Raw genomic sequence first — 19,609 nt, forward strand, 5'->3', positions numbered from 1 at the left:
AACGTGTATGGTGGTCCCCCCAACTCCTGCCACCATGTAAAATGTACCTTGCTTCCCCCTTCGACATCCATCATAATTGTAAGTTTCCTGAGGCCTCCCCAGCCATGCAGAACTGTGAGTTAATTATACCTCTTTTATTTATAAATTTTTTAAAAAGAACAGGGCTTAAATCATAGCTTAAATCTTAAATCTTAGCTCCTTCACTTTTTTCCGAATGACCTTCTTAAGCTCTCTAACCCTCAGTTTCTCTATGTGTGAAATGGTATAATCCATATACTGGTACTATCTATGTACAACATTCCTTTTTTCTCCTGTACCAACTGTAAAGCAGGACACAGATTTGAGGCCAGATGGAATAAGTTTACAAAATAAAACATTTTCCTCCCCAAATCTCCATTAGATGTCTTTTTCCAAGTCTAACATCTCACAGCCAGTAGGTCTTCTTTTATGCTTAGCCTTCCCAATTTTGACTTCTCTCTTCCAGCATCATTATTCTTCTCTTTCTATCCCTTTCTTAGGCAGAGTGAAGTATCTCTGTCTAGGGTCTTCCAAACTCTCATACCCACAGTTTGTTTGCTACTGACCAAACAAAGCACCTATCAGTTATTAGTAGGTCCGTTTATTAAAGGGCAGCAACAGATAATACTCAACATTTTTGCTGTCACATGTGGATAATTAGAGTAACTACTAAACAGAGTTATTGTGGGATTAAATGTGATAATGAATCTAAAGTGATTTGCACAGTGGCATTTAAGTGTTAACCAAATGTTCCCTGTTGCTGTGGTTATTATTTTGATCATTATTATTTAGTTTATGGACTCTTTCATTGAGCACACTTCTCCTGTGTCAGTGCAAATGATATGTGTCACAAATGTGTTTAATATTGTTGCTGCCTTGGCATTCATTTTTAGGCCTGACGTAGGTTGTTTCAAACCCGGTAGTACCCTGTCACCTTTGGCCTAGTTAAAACTCCCCGTCTCCATGTGGTTGTTTGCAATACAACCCAATATTTCCTCATCTCACAAATGCCAAACAACATACCTCACACTTGTTGACCACAATAAGACTTAATGGTCAACACCAGAATCTTGTAAATAAGTTACTCCTTTCATGAGTATTTTCCTTAAACTTGCCAATCCACAACCTCCACAGCAAAGCCTACTAGATTACACCCAAGGACCTTAATAAAGGCCCAGTCCCACAGGTTCTCTCTCACTCTCTTTCACTCCTCACTCGTTAGTTGCACTCACTGCTGCCTCAGGACTTCCTGTCAGCTTCCTGTAGGTACCCCCTCATCTTTCTGGGATGTGTGAAGAATAAATTTCTTCAGTGCCGTGCATTTTGGTTGCACTTCCTTATTCTCTCTCAATTGACAAACCCCCTGAACCCAACACCCTCCTTCACCACCATCAGGGCTCTCCTAAGGAGTGACACTCTCAAGAGAGAGACCTCAAGACCAAATTAGAAAAGAAATTTTAAAAGTATGGTGGAAAGAAAGTACTTAAGGTTTTAGTGTAAAATTTTTTTTAGAAAAACACAAACTCAAAAAAGGAGATCCTGTATTTTTAAGGGAGGTCCACTTTGCCTGGACATTTGTGTCCTCTTTCCTTCCTGAATATTTGCAATTCAGTGGTAATCAAGTAGCAAAGTGGCTCAGGCACCATTCCCTATCTAGTGTTCTGGGGAAAAGGACATCATTATACATCTTCTGAGAGAAATAAAATGAAACAATACTTATTGGGCTCTTACATTGTGATTAGTAAAGTACTAAATACTATGATTATTTAATACTTAAGAACACTCTATGAAGTAAGTGGTATTATTCCCCCATTTGCAATCGTAGTCTCCAGGATAATAATAAATCCTAATTTTGTTCCTTGGTTTGGATAAAACACCACCAAACCCACACCAGCCACAAAATCCCAACTATGACCAAATATCTCAAACTAGAAGAAAGAGAAAAAAAAGCTTTTCAAGGGTATATACAGTGTTTCAAAACATCTTGAAATCTGAAGTCTTTATAAGGGGATTTTCCTCATTTGCCAAAGGTTTTGCTTTGTCATAGACACCTTGTCACAGCTGTTGTATTGTCAAAAATAAATAAAAGAACTTCCTAGCTATTAACGTTGCCTCCCTTGATCTTTATCTATTTACATCCATGGAAAATAGAGAGGCTGAGTGACGGAAGCCCCTCTGCCAGGAGTGCACATCTGTTAGCAAGACTATGTCTGTATCTCAGCCAGATTTCTCATTCTTCATCGCTTTTCTCTCCAACTAACTACCGCACAAGACAAGAAGTCACAGGAACTCTGACCCTAGGCTTTGCCTGGTCAGGGACTTACAGTTCACTACTTCTCTTTTTAAACCAGCATCAAGAAAGGAGCCTAGAGATGATTGCTTTCACCCTCTCACTTAGACCATGTTCTCAGCACCAATCCATTCCAACGTATGCCCAGAAGCACCCCTTTCACACAGCTCTTAGGAGAAGTAGAAGCATCAGGTTTTAAGTATGAAGGAGAGGGGAGTTAGATTTTGGAGTGGATGAATTTGGGGTACCTGTGAGGCAAGTTTGGACTCAGGTTACAGCTCTGAGTCAAAGACACAGAAATGAGAGGTGGTACCCAAAGCCAACAGAATGGATGAGGATATAAATGAAGAAGGGGAAGCATAAATGAAGAGAAAGGGAGAGGAGGGAAGGGGTAGTGTTCATAACAGACCTCTGGGATCTGGCTACTTAGCAACAGCAGGGGTAAGGGAAGATTTGTTAGGCAAGTAAGCAGAGAACAGACTGCCCATCTATTTATTTAGCTCTCTGTCTGCAAGCTGTTGGCTTGTCAGTACTTGAGGAGGTAGGCATATGAACTCTATCATCAATGGTATATTTTGTATTGTTTCATATACTGACTGTTGTCTCACTTCTGTACACCTTTTTTAATGCTTGGGGAATCTGAAGGACAGCTTGTTTTTCATTCAGTCTCATATTGAATCACAGATTTTTGGTTAAGCAGGCAGTAAACAAATCTAAGCCTTCGTGTGCCCAGGACATACAAATGCCTCCCCTTAATGCCTATATTCTCAGGGTTAACATAACCTCATTCAGTCCTCAGGGTTAACATAACCTCATTTGAACAGGGCTTGCGAGCCATTCATATGTCTCATACTGTTTTGTTCCTGGAATAGTCTCTTGAGAGATGTAACTAACTGTGGTCTAAAAGAGTAGTTCAAATAAATTTGGAAATGCTGAATTCTATAATCTGAGAGTCACACAACATATTAGTATAATAATGGCTCTGACAAGTCTGCAGTTAAAAAATAAAAACATAAAATATAATAAATGAATAAAAATAAATATGAAAATATAAAAATAAAAAATTTAACTTCACTTAACTCAGAATTTCCCAAGTTGTTCGATCCCAGAAACCCTTTCTCCATGGAATACTTATGTCTGGAGGAACAAAGTTCTACAGAGCACATGTAGGTATTTTATTAATCCAAAGACCCCTTTCTAACATGGACTACAAAATCCATCTTACAACTGGGGAAACTAGTCTGCACTTAAAACTGTTCTCATTTTTGTGGAAATTGCTACATGGTACATCCAGTTAAATAATATGGTCAGTGGTATATAGTGGCCAGAGAACTGAGGAGGGATGGAGGAAAGTTTCTGTTATGGAAGAGAGCAAACGTCACTGGCCCATATTGGAGTACAGCCTTTGCCTTTGGCCTCATTAACACTATGCTCTCCCCAAATAGCCAAAGCAATCATAAGCAAAATGAAAAAATCTGGAGGCATCATATTGCTGGATTTCAAGTTATACTACAAGGTTATAATTACCAAAGCAGGATGGAACTGGTATAAAAGTAGTCACATAGACCAATGGAACAGATAGAGAACCCAGAAGTAAAGACAAATATGTACAACCGATTGACCCTTGAAAAAGCATACAAAAACATAAATTGGAGAAAAGACACCATATTTAATAAATGGTGCTGGGAAAATTGGCCAGTCACATGTAGAAGAATGAAACTGGATCCCTATCTCCCAACATATACAGAAATCAATTCAAGATGGATCAAGACCTGAAACCATACAAATTCTGGAAGAAAGTCTAGCAAAAACTCTTCTGGGCATTGTCCTAGACAAAGAATTCATGACTAAGACCCCAAAAGACCCCAAAAGCAAAGGCAACAGAAACAAAAATAAATAAATGGGACCTCGTAAAATTAAAAAGATTCTGCACAACAAAAGAAATAATTTTGAGTAAAGAGACAAACCACAGAATGTGAGAAAATATTTGCAAACTATGCATTCAACAAAAGACCAGTATCTGAATCTATGAGGAACGCAAACAAATCAGCAAGAAAAAAAAACAAATAATCCCATCAAAAAGTGGGCAAAGGACATGAATGGACATTTATCAAAAGAAGACAATCAACCAACAAACATTTGAAAAAATGTTCAACGTCACTAATCATCAGGGAAATGCAAATTAAAACCACAATGAGATACCACCTTACTCCTGCAAGAATGGGCATAATTAAAACGTCAAAAAACAATAGATGTTGGCATGGATGTGGTGAAAAGGGAAGACTTTTTCACTGCTGGTAGGAATGTAAATTAGTACAACCTCTATGGAAAACAGTATGGAGATTCCTTAAAGAACTAAAAGTAGATCTACCATTCCATGCAGCAATCCCACTACTGGGTATCTGCTTAAAGAAAACGAAGTCATTATATGAAAAAGACACATGGATACATATGTTTATTGCAGCCCAATTCACAATTGCAAAGGTACAGAACCAACTTAAGTGCCCATCAAACACCATGGACTACTACTCGGCTATAAAAAAGGAATGAAGTTATGACTTTTGCAGCAACTTGGATAGAGCTAGAAGCCATTATTCTAAGTGAAGTAACTGAGGAATGGAAAACGAAATACCATTTTTCTCACTTATAAGTGAGAGCTAAGCTATGAGGACACAAAGGCATACAGTGTGACATAATGGACTTTGGAGACTCAAAGCGGGGAGGATGAGAGTAGGGTGTGGGGTAAGAAACTACATATTGGGTACAATGTACACTACTCAGGTGATGGGTGCTCTAAAACCTCAGAATTCCACCACTATATAATTCATGCATGTAACCAAAAACCACTTGTACTGCAAAAGTTATTGAAATAATAAAATATTTTTTAAAAATTCCTTTCCTCGGAGGATTTGGGTGAAGGGAGAGCCTCAGGAAGAATAGCTAATGCATGCTGGGCTTAATACCTAGGTGTTGGGTAGATCCATGCAGCAAACCATTATAGCACACATTCACCTATGTAACAAACCTGCACATCCTGCACAGGTACCCTGGAACTTGAAATAAAAGCTGAAGAAATAAAAAACCACTATATGTTCTCAACAGCTGAATGAACTAACTTCAGACAGAATAATGCATACATCAGCAGCATGAAATTTTTCAGTGATCTCCCCTGTTCTTTCAACATGGACTTATTATTACATAGTGGAGCACTTTTGATTCTGGAAAATCACTTTTCAAACTAATGGTACTTGCTACAGAAAATACCTTACAAATACCTTTTAATTTACCACTTGAGAAAGTACAAATGTGTACTTCAGCTATCTTTCTTAGCTGGTGCTATGATCTGGTGATCAGGGCATGAGGGCCTAAACACAAATGAGATTAGTGCCTTTATAAAAGAGGCCCATGGGAGACTGTTTTCCCTTTCCATCCAGTGAGGACACAGCAAGAAGTCTCCATCTATGAACCGGGAAAATGGTCCTCACCAGACACTGAATCTTGTTGGCACCTTCATCTTGGACTTCCCAGCTTCCAGAACTGTAAGAAATAAATTTTGTTGTTTATAAGCCACCCAGGCCATGGGATTTTATTCAGTATCCCGGATGAACTAAAATAGCTGGTATCATATTGTAAGCAATATTTTGCCTTAAACATCTTTTTTGCTTCATTAGTTTCAAATTCTAATTACCCACAGCAAACGTGAGTTGCAGACTAAGTTTCTTCAAAATCAGCAGCTCAGGCAATTGTTCAACGTAAGATATTTTGTTAAAACCGCAAGAATTTTATCTGTACCTTAAATGATCAAATAGCATAGCCTAATTTTCTGACCAGTGGAGGAAATCAATGAAAAGCATTTCATTCATGCTTATACATCTTCCTTTATAGATAAAAGGTTTTAACTCTTTCTGGACACTATGGGAACATTTACTGAGCCCTTACTTGTTTGCTGTAGGATAGTATAGTGAATACAGCTCTAAAGTAAAGGACTGGCTTCTAGTCCCCTCTAATACTGACTTACTAGGTAATTCTCCCAGTCACATAATTTTGCTGTTTTCCAACTTCCTCCTCAATTGCTATGTTATATATAAGTTTCCCAGAACAGTTTAAATCCTACAGCTCACTCTTCCAACTACTTTACTTAACTGTAAGATAGAGTGCTCATGGAGATGACCAAAGCCTGGAATATTCTTGGGCATTCTACAAAAGACTGTAGCTCCCTTTATGATGAGAAAAAAAGGTTTAAATTTTCTGCTTCTCAAAGTATAATCTTTTTGGATTTGACTCTGCTAATTTACCCTTTTTGGGAATGTTCTGCATACAATCTATACAATAAGAAGCACCAAGAATGTCCACCTGTTTAGCAGGAGAAAACTTCCAACTAACCATCCCTCAATAAATATACAAAAAACTATATGAAACTCAAAAATAAACCTCATACTTCATGCAAAATTTCACTCGAAATGTGTCATAGGTTTAAATTTTAATGTAAAACTATAAACTTTGAGAAGGTAAAATAGGAGAAAATCTTCTCCACCAAGAGCTTGGCCGGGAGTTCTCAAACATGACACCATAAACATAATCTATAAAAGGAAAAATTGATAGATTAGACCTCATCAAAATTAAAATGTTCTGCTTTATGAAAAGCCCTGTGAAGAAGAGGAAAAGACACCCTACATGCTGGGAGAAAATATTTGCAAACCGTTTTTCAGATATGAAAAAGGTTCATGTCTGAAACCTTGAAAAAGTTTCAAGACATGAAAAAGGCATGATGTCTGGAGTAAAAAACTATCAACAGTCAACCATAAGAAAACAACCAAATTAAAATATAGGCCAGAAATGAAAGACATTTAACCAAATAAGATCTAAAGATGTCCAATAAGGACACGAAAAGATGTTCAACATCACTAGACAACACGGGAATGCAAATAGAAACCACAATGACATGTCACAACACACCTATTTGAATGGCTAAAATGAAAAATAGTGATAGCACCAAATTCTGGAGAGGATACAAAGAAACTGCATAACCCATACATTGCTGGTAGGAATGAAAAATGATATAAGAATTCTGGAAAATAATCTGGCAGTTCATTATAAAGCGACATATGCAATTACCATATGATCTGGCGATTGCACTCTTGGACATTAATCCCAGAGAAATGAAAACTACATTGAAAAACCTATATGTGGATATTTATAGCAGCTTTATTCATAATAACCAAAAACTAGAATCAGTCCAGATGCTCTTTAGTGGGAAAATGGATAAAACAACTGTAGCGCATCTATACTATGGCATTTATCAGCAATAAAAAAGAACAAGCTATTGAAACACACAACTTAGTTGGACCTCTGGTTAATTATGCTGAATGCAAAAAGCCAACATTAAAAGTTACATAGTATGTGAATTCATTTATATGACAATCTCAAAATGATAAAATTATAAATAGAGGAATAAATTAGTGGTTTGCCAGGGGATAAAGATTCAGCTGGGAAAAGGAGAGGGAGGTGTGGCTATAAATAGCTAGCACAATGGATCCATGTGGTGATAGAACAGTTTTGTATGTTGATATATTGATTGTGGTCTATGCATGTGATAAAACTGCATACAATTACACACACATGAGTGCATGCAATGTAGATGCTTCTCGTTTTATGATAGGGTTACCTCCTCATACACCCATCCTAAGTTGAAAATATCATAAGTCAAAAATGCATCTAACCCACCGACCATAACATCTTAACCTAGCCTACCTTAAACATGCTCAAGACACTTACATTAGCCAACAGTTGGGCAAAATTATCTGGCAACACAGTACCCTGAAGAGTATTAGTTGTTTACCCTTCTGATAGCATGGCTGGGATAACTGGGAGCTGCAGCTCTCTGCTGCTGCCCAGCATCATGAGAGAATGTAATACTGCACATTGCTAACCCAGGAGAAGATCAAAATTCAAAATTCAGTGTATGGTTTATACTGAAGACATATCACTTTCATACCATCATAAAGTCAAAAAATCATAACTTCAACTGTAGTAAGTTGGGGATTACTTGTACCGGTGAAATCTAAATAAGTTATGTAGACTGTACCAATGTTGGGTTTTTTTGTTTTATTGTTATATTATGGTTATGCAGGATGTTGTCATTAGAGGAAACTGGATGAAGAATGCTCAGGACCTCTTTTGCATTATTTTGGAAATTTTTGTGAATCTTTATTTAAAAAATAGTTGCATTTTGTATTAGTCAGGGCTGTCTAGAGAGACAGAACTATATATATATATGTATATATAGAACAATATAGAACTATATGTATATGTATATAGAACTATATAGAGAGACAGAAATATATATATATATATATATATCATATAAATATATATAGGAGTTTACTAAGGAGTATTAAACTCCCACAATAGGCCGTCTGCAAGCTGAGGATCAAGGAAAAGAGTCCATGTCCCAAAGTGGAAGAACTTGAAGTCTGATGTTCAAGGGCAGGAGGTATCCAGCATGGGAGAAAGATGTAGGCTGGGAAGTTAAGCCAGTCTAGCCTTTCATGTCTTTCTACCTGCTTATATCCTGGCCACACTGACAGCTGATTAGATGGTGCCCGCCCAAATTAAGGGTGGGTCTGCCTTTCCCAGTTCATGGACTCAAATATTAATTTCCTTTGGCAACATGCTCACAGACACACCCAGGATCAATGCTTTGCATCCTTCAATTCAATCAAGTTGGCACTCAATTCAATCAGGTTGACCATCAAGTTGAACCCATACACATCTCCTGAGATCATACATAATTTTCAAATAAAGACAACAATAAGGTCATAATTATGCCTAACATAATACAACTATCCTTCATACAACCGGAAATGCATCAATCTCCACCCAAATGCCATTACACAAAGTTAACAACACTTAAATGCTGATATGAAGTCAAAAAATCGTATTTCACATGATAAAGGAAAAAAGAAATAAAATGAAGATTTTTTTTAGTACAACTGTATACATGCACAAAAATGTTTTTAACAACAGAAGGGGGAAATACTCATGATAATTACATTCCTCGTTCCTGAAAATGGTCATGTGGTCATAGCTGGTATTGATGACTACCTTCTTCTACTACCCATTCTGTATTCCCTTTGCCTTCAGCAAGCACCTCTGCAGGTTGTGGTTTATTTCCTGGTGGAGTGATGCAAATCTTCATTCCTGAATGGTCTGGGCCATTTGTAGTCCTGCCTGGTTTGGGCTGTTGTAGTTTCCCATTGACTTTAATCACAGGGCATGGTAATACTTAGAGATGCCCTAATGGATCTCCTGTATTCCGTGCATACTCTTCCTTACCTCCGTTATAGAGTAGTAGACTGATTTCATCTTGCTACTCCAGGTCAATCACCCAAGCCAACACTGTAACTCCCTTCTTAGCCTATTGACTTAAAGGTAGGAGGATCCCAAAGTGTCAAGGTGGCAATCTTAACTTTCAGTTTAATGGAATCATTGTTGCATCTCCTTGTGGCGCATTCCTCCCTCTGGAACTAAGACCTCTAGGCTAGCAGAACGTAACGTCGTGGGAACAGGAAGGAAAGATTTTGCTAGTGGATCACTAAGGGTGATGGTGGGTGGTGCCACTTCTACTTCCACTCCTTGATTCCTGGACCCGTGAATCCTGGCTATGAGAGAAACAGTACCATATATTGGACGCTGATTCATAGCATACATAGCCTTCTGAAGAACTTCACCCTAAGTGTGCAAAGTATTGTAATCTAGTTCGTGTTGTAAGTTTTACGTCAAAAGGCCATTCCACCATTCTATCAATCCAGCATGAGCCCAGGGACCTATTGGACCCAATGTAAGTCAGACATGAGCTAAAACTCCATTAATTACCTGACCTCCATAAGCCCGTACTTTACCTGGAGGACCACAGTGATGATTTGGGTCCCCTGGAATCAATGTCAGCTCAGAGCCTGTATCCAGTAGTCCCTGAAATGTCTAATCATTTCGCTTTCCTAATGCACAGTTACCTGGGTAAAAGGCCAGAGGTCTCCTCAGAGAAAGATGGGAGAAAAATTAATAGCATAAATTGTCGGTAGTGTTGTGGGATCCTTCCTTCCCAAATGCCTTCATTCAAGAGATTCTGGGTCTGTAAACTGACTGAACTCTGTTGATTGAGGGGCCATGATTGTCTGTTTTTATAATTCAAATTACTCTTTTGTCCATTCAACCTGGAAATTTTCTGCTTATATAAATTAAGTAGGAATGCAGTAGGCTGCCTATCAATTTCACTTCTAGGAACACTGTGTTAAATTAGTGAATGCCAGAGCTCTACACGAGTCTGACTATTCTGATTGCTGCTTTGCCTTTGCTGTCCATTAAGGTAGCTACACCAACCTTGCCGTTGACAGTTGAGTGCCACCACTTGACCCCTGTCAGATCAGGATCCAATTATTCCCATTGTATTTAAATTTTGTAGTTGAGTGACTGTGATTCCTACTATTAGATCTCACATACAGAGAAGAGCAATTACAGGGCTCTTCAGTGATGTACTTGCTGCCCTCACAAACCTATTTTATGAGACACTGGTGAAGGGTGTATCTTCTGGACCTTCCCAGCTGGGATGAGTAGGTCTAAAGTAACTAATCCACTCCACCATCCCAATCTTCATAAGCCTTTGGATCCCTTTCTCTACATTAAATGAAGGTAGATCAGGCATTTCCAGTTCGCTCACAATGGGCCATCTTTTAACCCCTATTTCAGCTAACCAAGCAAATAAACTATTAGTACCTTTTTTAACTCCCCGAGCTGCAACATTAAATGCAGAATCCTTACTTAGTAAGCCCAAATCAATAAATTCAGCCTGATCCAACTCTGTGTTCCTTCCACTATTATTCCACACCCTTAATATTCATTCCTATGCCTGTTCTTCAGATTTCTGCTTACATAAATTAGAAAACTCAAGCAGTTATTTTTGAGTGTAATGCACCTCCTCATGGGTCACACTCTGAATCTCACCTCTAGGGGCCTGGTGGGACTTTAGTCTAGTTATAGGTCTAGAAGCAAACAGGGGTGTTTAGTCTAGTTATAGGTCTAGAAGCAAACGGGGGCAAGATAAAGTTGATGCAGGCAAGAATCAACTTTATCTTGCCTGGCAACTGCCTCAGGGGAAGCCATCACTATTTCCTCAGGCAGCTCAGGGATTATCTCCTCAGACAAAGGTGGAAAGGCTGATGGCAGCATGGGTTGGAGAGTGGATGTTGCAACTACTGGAGATGGGGAAGCTGTTTCTTCTGGCAAAAAAAGTTTCATCAGAGTTTACAAGCTCAGTGTCCTCAGCTTCATCAGGGTCCTCCCACACGTCCCCATTCCAAGATGCAGGGTCTCATTCTTTTCCAATCAATCCCCTCACTTTAACAGTAGACACCTGGCGAGGCTGTGCATGCACCTTTCATTGTAGGTCAGCCACTCGCATGATAAGAGTTTATGTCTGATTTTCCACAATTGCAGCTCTTTCTCTACAGGAGATAAGACTCCACTCAGAGCAATCTTAGAATATTTGAGGCTCAGTATCTGCTTCTGAAGCCAGGAGTTATAATCCCTGACTTAATCATTTTCTTTCATCACTTTGTCCACTGAACTTAGGAGCAACCAACCAGCTTCATTATGTTCCTTGGTTCTCCACGTATGGTCAAAGGTATTACGTATAGAGTCATTAAACTTGCCTCTCACAAGCAGTGAATCAGATATGTCAAATGCACTTATTTTGCATAACTCTCTAAACTGTTCATGCTAAAGACTCTCAGTGTTCCCCATACTATTAGAAGTAGAGCCCTTAGCATTATGGGGTCTAATCATGTCAAGCAGCCAACTCCAGAAATCCCAAAACCAATGAAAGAACTCTATTCTTAATATTCTCTTTCTCTAGAACCAGTTCTGGTACCAAAATCTGTATCAGTCAGAGTCTCTAGAGGGACAGAACTAATAGGATAGATATACATATGTAAAGAGGAGTTTGTTAAGAAGTATTAAACACAAACAATCTTACAAAGTCCCACAGTAGGCCATCTGCAAGCTGAGGAGCAAGGGGAAGACAGTCCGAGTCCTGAAGCTGAAGAACTTGAAGTCTGATGTTTGAGGGCAGGAAGCATCCAGTATGGGAAAAAGATTTAGGCTGGGAGGCTAAGCCAGTCTAGCTTTTTCACGTTTTCCTGCCTGCTTATATCCTGGCCATGCTGGCAGCTGATTAGATGGTGCCCACCCAGATTAAGAGTAGGTCTGCCTTTCCCAGTTCACTGATTCAAATGTTAATCTCCTTTGGCAACATGATCACAGACACACTCACGGTCAACACGTTGCCTCCTTCAATCCAATCAAGTTGACACTCAGTATTAACCATCACCCACTTAGAACATTAAAACATTTCATCATGGAATGCAAGGCCCTCCAATACCTGATTCCTACCTTTAAATCACGTGACAGTATTCTCTGCCATGAATAACACTCCAACAACATTGATGTATTTTTAGTTCTAAAGTACCAGCATTTTCCCACAATAGTTACCTCATATTTGCTTTGCTCTCAGATTAGTACCTTTTTCCTGCTACTCCTTCCATGTCTCACTTCTTTTTATTTTTCAAGTTTCCTCTGAGAGATTTTTCCTAGGCACTTTTAAAAAATACTGCTAGTTTTGTTGTATTTTTTTTTTCAAGATGACTGACTAGGGGCATTGGATGCCAGTTTTTCTCAGAAAGAAGATCAAAGGTACTGGTGAATTGGCAAGTTCAGAATATAAAGCTGAGGGAAGAGTGTCACAAGCTGTTGAAAGCCTATGGGAAGAAGTTGGGATGCCGAAAAGGAAAGCAACAACAGTCTGGCAGAGATCAACCCCCAAAGAACTTGAAGACATGTGGAAAGGGTAGGTGGGGCTGCTTCTCTGCTCCCCTCACCCCTATGACAGTCTGGTGACCACCAAACTGTTGGAGAGCCCCTGTGCCCTTGTGACCATGGGCAACACTGTCAGTGGCAATTTGGAAACTTCCTGCAGACAGAAAACTGGGTGGACAGCTCATGCAAGCACGCCCATACTTCCCTCAGACCTGTACTGAGATGGAAGGTATCATACTGGCTGTGCACTCATGGTGGGCCACTGCTCTGCCCTGGGATTCTCTGCCCTTGAATCACCACACCACCAGATCCCCTACAAATATGCCCCACAATCCAGTCTGACTCTGGCAAGCACAGGGGACCAACACTTCCCTGAGGAGTTGCAGGTCCCCCTGGAGATCTAATTTTAGGTAGGGGCCACCCATAAGGGAGAGTAGCACAGCCCACCAAAGTCCCCCTTGGGACAAAGGAAACACAGGTGTGGCACCAGTCTCAAGAGGAGAGGAATTTACCCAACTTACAAGTATTTGAGGATAAAAACCCATGGCTGGGCTCGGCTTTAAAAAAGTCTTATTTGAGATTCCTTTTATGGAACAAAGTTCCATCAAAGTCAATTTTAAAAAGCCTATATGAAGGCTGGGCATGGTGGCTCATGTCTATAATCCCAGCACTTTGGGAGGTCAAGGTGGGCAGATCACCTGAGGTCAGGAGTTAGAGACCAGGCTGGCCAACATGGTGAAACCATGACTCTACTAAAAACACAAAATTAACAGGGCATGTTGGCACATGACTGTAATCCCAGCTACTTGGGAGGCTGAAGCAGGAGAATTGCTTGAACCTGAAAGGCAGAGGTTGCAGTGAGCTGAGATTGTGCCATTTCACTCCAGCCTGGGTAAAAAGAGCAAAATTCTGCCTCAAAAAAAATTTTTTTGAAGCCTATATGAAAAACAATTATTCTTGCTGCACTTTATACAAATAATCAGGCCAAGCATAATAAAGCAAATCAGTCTTATCACGATTTGTCTTTAGTAAAATTCAGTGACTGGAGAGAGAAAAAAATTATGTTTCAAAAACTATGGTACACCTGGTATTAGACTCTATTCTTATCAGTTGTTTTTAAGGTTTTTTTCCTGCAACTTTGACTATTTATTCTTGTGAACCAATCAGTGATCTCTGCAGCTCAGGAGAAACAAGAGGGATGGATAATGTAAAAATCCAGATCAGTATTCTAATCCTGGACATGTATTATAATCAGATAGCAATCCCATATCAGCTTGGTTCCAACAATTGCCCAATTCATGGAAAGCCTTTTTACTTGGGCTAATTTTACTTATTTTGCTTTATTGTTGTGAAATATATTGCTGTTTTACTCTTTGTGTAGGAATGCAGGATAAGCTTACTCAATGTTTTCTTACATTGAACACTTATTAATCTTTCAGATATCACCTTTTGTCGGAACTCAGATTTATGAATGGCCCTCACCATACTGACTCTTTCTGACTGAGCTCCTCTCTACCCCAAATACAAGAGATCCTAATAGTTAGGCAGAAATATCATCGCCCCTACTCAGCCTGAAGAAGTTGCAGACGAGGGATCTTCATCCCTCTACAACCCTCAGGATTGAGGTTTCCCTTGTAAAAGGGAGGGGGAAATATGTCAGAGGTATTTAAACCAGAGTGACTCCATCTTGAATAGGGACTGGGCAAAATAGGGCTGAGACCTACTGGGCTGCATTCCAAGGATGTTAGGCATTCTTAGTCACAGGATGAGATAGGAGGCCAGCACAAGATACAGGTCACAAAGACCTTGCTGATAAAACAGGTTGCAATAAAGAAGCTGACCAAAACCTGCCAAAACCAAGATGGAGACGAAAGTAACCTCTGGTTATCCTCACTGCTCATTATACACTGATTATAATGTGTTAGCATGCTCAGAGACATTCCCACCAGCAGTTTTTTCCTCTATTCTAATGTCACAATCTCCAAAGTGATTAGAAACCTGCATTCAAGAACACCTGTTAAAATTGTATAGCTGGCGATAAAACCACCTTCTAAAGAGGCCCAAAACAAGACAACAATTGTCCATGGATGAAACAGTTTTAGTTAGGACAGCCACTATTAAAGCCACAATTGACAGGGAAATTTTGGTTACTTCTGTGGCATACAACAATTTTATGTAACAATTATAGCCATTGATAGCATACACTAAGTCATATGGGTTTTATACCAAATAAACCAAATAATGTTATTTTTGGACTTTAGGGGACCTAATGTCTAAAAGATTAATTAGGTCAGAAAAAGACATAATTTATTACTTAATTTTGGAAAGTTTGCCAGATATCAAATCCCAGGTTACCAGCGTAAGTCACCCATTTAGCCAAAATAACTAAAAAATTTTAAAAAGGCAAAAACCTTTACTCATTAATTGAGGGAAGGCTTAGCTTTCCAAACAATTTGTCTCTTTTCTTTCCTTTCTTTTTCCTGTGCTGCTTTTTGTAGCCATGTACTGAACATATGAGCCAAAACACTATCTCCTGCAGGGCGTGGAGATAATGGTGTGGAGGTCTGAGGAAGCTTACCTTGTGCATTAGCACTATGCCCTCCTGGAAGCAGGTTATTTGGTGGTGCATTTCAGGCTTCATTCCAGTACGTGGCTCTTAAGAGTAAGAGCCAGCTTTTCCTCAGGTAGGCTAATTAATGGAAACACCTGCCCTGATGGGGGGTGGGGCAGGTGGTGGTGGTAGGGAGATTATGTCAGGGTGTGCTAAGGTCTCAGTTTTAGGGGCAGGAAGGTGGGAGTGCACCAGCTCTTCATCCTGAGCAGGCAGGAAAGTGATCTTCCTATCATGCCACTGTTCCAGGGCTCATGATCTTCAGTTTGAATAGACTTTGTCTTTGGCTTCTGGCCTAAGGATACGAGGCACAGATAGACCCCTCTGGCAGCTACTGTTACCAGTGGTGAACCCATATGGGTCTGCAGCAACCTCAATTCTTGCCTCCTCAGAAGAAAGAATTTGACTGAAGGGCATAAGGCTGAAGAAGAGACTGAGGCAAGTTTTAGAGCAGGAATGAACATTTATTAAAAAGCTTTAGAGCAGGAATGAAAGGAAAGTAACGCACACTTGGAAGAGGGCCAAGCAGCCAACTTGGAGGTGAAGTGCCCTGTTTGGCCTTGGACTTAGGATTTTCTGTGCTGGCTTACTTCTGGTGTCTTGCATCCTTTTCTGGTGGAATACCCCTGGACGTGATATACCAGTTAAATTCTGCCATTTTGCTCTTAATGTGCATGTGTAAGCCCACGCGCCCAACTCCTGAAGATCTTATCAAAAGGGGCTGATCACCAGCTTCATGTGTTTCCTATCTATAGCGAGACTGCCTTTCCCCGGTGCTGGCTATGACCAATTATTATTTTAGAGGGACAGTTAACAACTGCCTGACCATCAGCTGATGGTCACCTGACTTTTCTGGCGGGGTGAAGGGGGAGCCCTCTCTTGCCTTCTCATGCCTGACTAGCTACCTACTGTAACACTATCACCAAAATGAGCTTGGGGCAGAGCTTCCTCCTCCAGTCTGACAACTCTTGTGGTTTGTTTGCCTTCCATTGCCAAGCCACTGCCATTCTGTGTAGGGAGGGTGAGTTGGGCCCCATCCTTCATGCAAGCCCAAGTTGTTTGGGCTCATTTTCAGTGGGGATAGGGCTACCATGTGAAATACAAAAAGCACTTTCTTCAAGTGCATATGCACTGGCGCCCAGTTCAGAGAACCTCTGTTGTGTCCAAAACAGTGGACTGGGGGAGACAGAGTTGACCCCTCTCCCCAAATCCATTCCTGGCTGCTTTGTGCAGGGCCCAACTATATCCAGATTTGGTGCTACTTGATTCCATTTTGTTGGGGCAATTCTGATTGGGGCTTCTAGGTTTATGGTAGAGAGTCCAGAATTCCTTTAATTAGTAGGGCTTGTTGTGCATGCACTAAACAAGGGAATTGGAAGAGTAGGTTGCCAAGATGCATGCAGCCTCCCGGGATGAGGTTGCCTACCATATCTCTACCTCACCTTGACCTCTCCACATCACATTCCTCCGTCCTTCCCTACACCCTTCAACTCACTAAGAACAACTTTAGCAAGATCTAGTTTGACAGCAATTGCCAATCACATTGCATCTTAATTTACACTATCACAGGAGTTTTAATGTTTAACAAGGACAAGTCTACTTAGGGAAATGGCAGTACATCCTACCATTGATTACAAGTGATAATAAAGGATGGTATTGTGGTTTACACTTCAGTTTTAGCTTTTTTCATCTTTTAGAGATGATCAGTGGCAATGATGAGCACAGCTGTGGCTACCCTTCCCAGGAGCTTACCTCCTCTGCATTATATTATTTTAGCATTTTTTATTCTAAAATACTGCTATAAATCAGTATTTTTCAAATTGAAAGTGCAAATGAATCATCTGGGAATGTTCTTAAAATGCAAATTGCTAACTGAGTAGGTCGGGGTTGGAGCAGTTCTAATAAGCTCCCAGGTGATGGCCACTCTACTATGAATAGTATTGAATAGAAACTAGTCCAAATGGAAGCTTGGCTCTTGATTGTAATCTACAATCCTGATTGGAGTCCATTATTCCCTAAGTTTTAAAGGAATTATCGACACCTAGGTTGTGACATACCCTGAAGGTTGATTGTCCTTTTAGAAAGCTTCTTACTAATTCCAGAGGTTTGTGCCTTTTGGTCCGTGAACCAAAAACACACACCATCAGAAAGTATAGGGAAACTCTCAAGTTTTACTGTGTAGTTTGTGACTTCCAATTTTTTCAAATATGATTCCTAATCATCTTACTACTTTTAGCTTTTTAAGCACTGCATTCTTCACACATTTTTCTTCATGAAATGCAAAGAATATACTTAGGACTATGAGTGTATTTAAAATTCTTTCTTCCTAATACTTTTCACAGGTTACTTTTAAAGCAAAACGATTTTTTTTTTGAGACAGAGTTTCACTCTTGTTGCCTAAGCTGGAATGCAATGGCATGATCTCGGCTCATTGCAACCTCCGCCTCCCAGGTTCAAGCGATTCTCCTGCCTCAGTCTTCTGTGTAGCTGGGATTACAGGTACGCGCCACCATGCCTGGCTAATTTTTTGTATTTTTAGTAGAAATGGGGTTTCACCATGTTAGCCAGGCTGGTCTCGATCTCCTGACCTCAGGTGATCCACCTGCCTTGGCCTCCCAAAGTGCTGGGATTACAGGCATGAGCCACCGCGCCCAGCCTAAAGCCAAACAGTTTTATTCATACTGTATACTTTCATCCCAAGTGCAGTTTAAAACAAACAACAACAAAAACTAGAATCTCATTTTCCAAGATCTGACAATATCTCTGTGGCTTAGTGCAATCTGTGAAGTCACATTGTTTTATTAATACATCATAAATATAAAACCTGACTCATACCTTGATTGGAGAACTACGTGCAGCACTCTCACTATGAATTTATGAGAAAAGAAACTGTTAATAGAATCCAGAAAATGTACTACTAGCTGAGGCTTTGAGTACTCAAAAGCCTATTTAAATACAACAATATTTAAAAATAAGACATATTCAACATTCGCAAGAAAAATTCAGTTTATTGAGACTCATATTGAACATTTGGCCATGACTGGAAACTGTTGAGTCAATACCATGTCTCTTGATATGGAAAGTCTTCATGTATCACAGAAAAATTCTGGAATCTAGAAAGAACTCTGTTATTAACAAATCATCTCTAATAACACAAACTATTTCACTGAAGATTAACAACTCAGAGAATAAGCACAAGAGCATTCAGCAAACAAAGTGAAGCATTCTATACACATTCACTTTTCTCTCTATCTTGAAAAGATGTGGCATTGAGATATCTTTTCTCAGCTGGGCACAGTTGCTGGCACCTGTAATCCCAGCACTTTGGGAGGCCAAAGTGGGAGGAATTGCTTGAGCCCAGGAGTTTGAGACCAGCCTGGGCAACATAGTGGGACTCCATCTCTATAAAAAATCTAAACATTAGCCATTGTGTCTGGCTAATGTTTAAATTTTTTATAGAGATGGAGTCCCGCTATGTTGGTGCCTGCCTGTAGTCCCAGCTACCCAGGAGGCTGAGGCAGGAGGATTGCTTGAGCCCTAGATACCAAGGCTGCAGTGAACCATGATTGCACCACTCCTCTCCAGCCTGAGTGACAGAATGAGACCCTGTCCCAAAAAGATATTTTTCTCCAGGTTACAACTCCTCCTTAAAGCCCCCCAACCCAGAGTGGTCCTATTGTTTTCTGAAATTCTATAGCATTATCTGCACGACTCAAATGGCAATCATCTAAAATCATCTCAAACGTTATATTTTTTTGTATGGATCCTGTCTCCCTTAACTTGAGTGTGTGTTCCAAAGGCAGGCACCACGCTTTATCATT

At 39.9% G+C, this 19,609-nt stretch overlaps 1 protein-coding gene across 6 annotated transcripts in view; it reads right to left on the reverse strand.

Moving 5' to 3' along the window:
- Nucleotides 1–18,776: 18,776 nt before the first annotated feature.
- Nucleotides 18,777–19,609, reverse strand: part of IL13RA2 (interleukin 13 receptor subunit alpha 2) — a 53,700-nt gene continuing 52,867 nt past the window's right edge. For all 6 annotated transcript variants that reach the window (XM_063601957.1, XM_063601955.1, XM_008971118.5 and 3 more), the window contains one exon: nt 18,777–18,901. In XM_063601957.1, the coding sequence (XP_063458027.1) occupies nt 18,875–18,901 (27 nt within the window). In that variant the 3' untranslated portion in view covers nt 18,777–18,874. The remainder of the gene's footprint in view (nt 18,902–19,609) is intronic.

Source organism: Pan paniscus, chromosome X, assembly GCF_029289425.2.
Source record: "Pan paniscus chromosome X, NHGRI_mPanPan1-v2.0_pri, whole genome shotgun sequence".
NCBI classification, from domain to species: domain Eukaryota; kingdom Metazoa; phylum Chordata; class Mammalia; order Primates; family Hominidae; genus Pan; species Pan paniscus.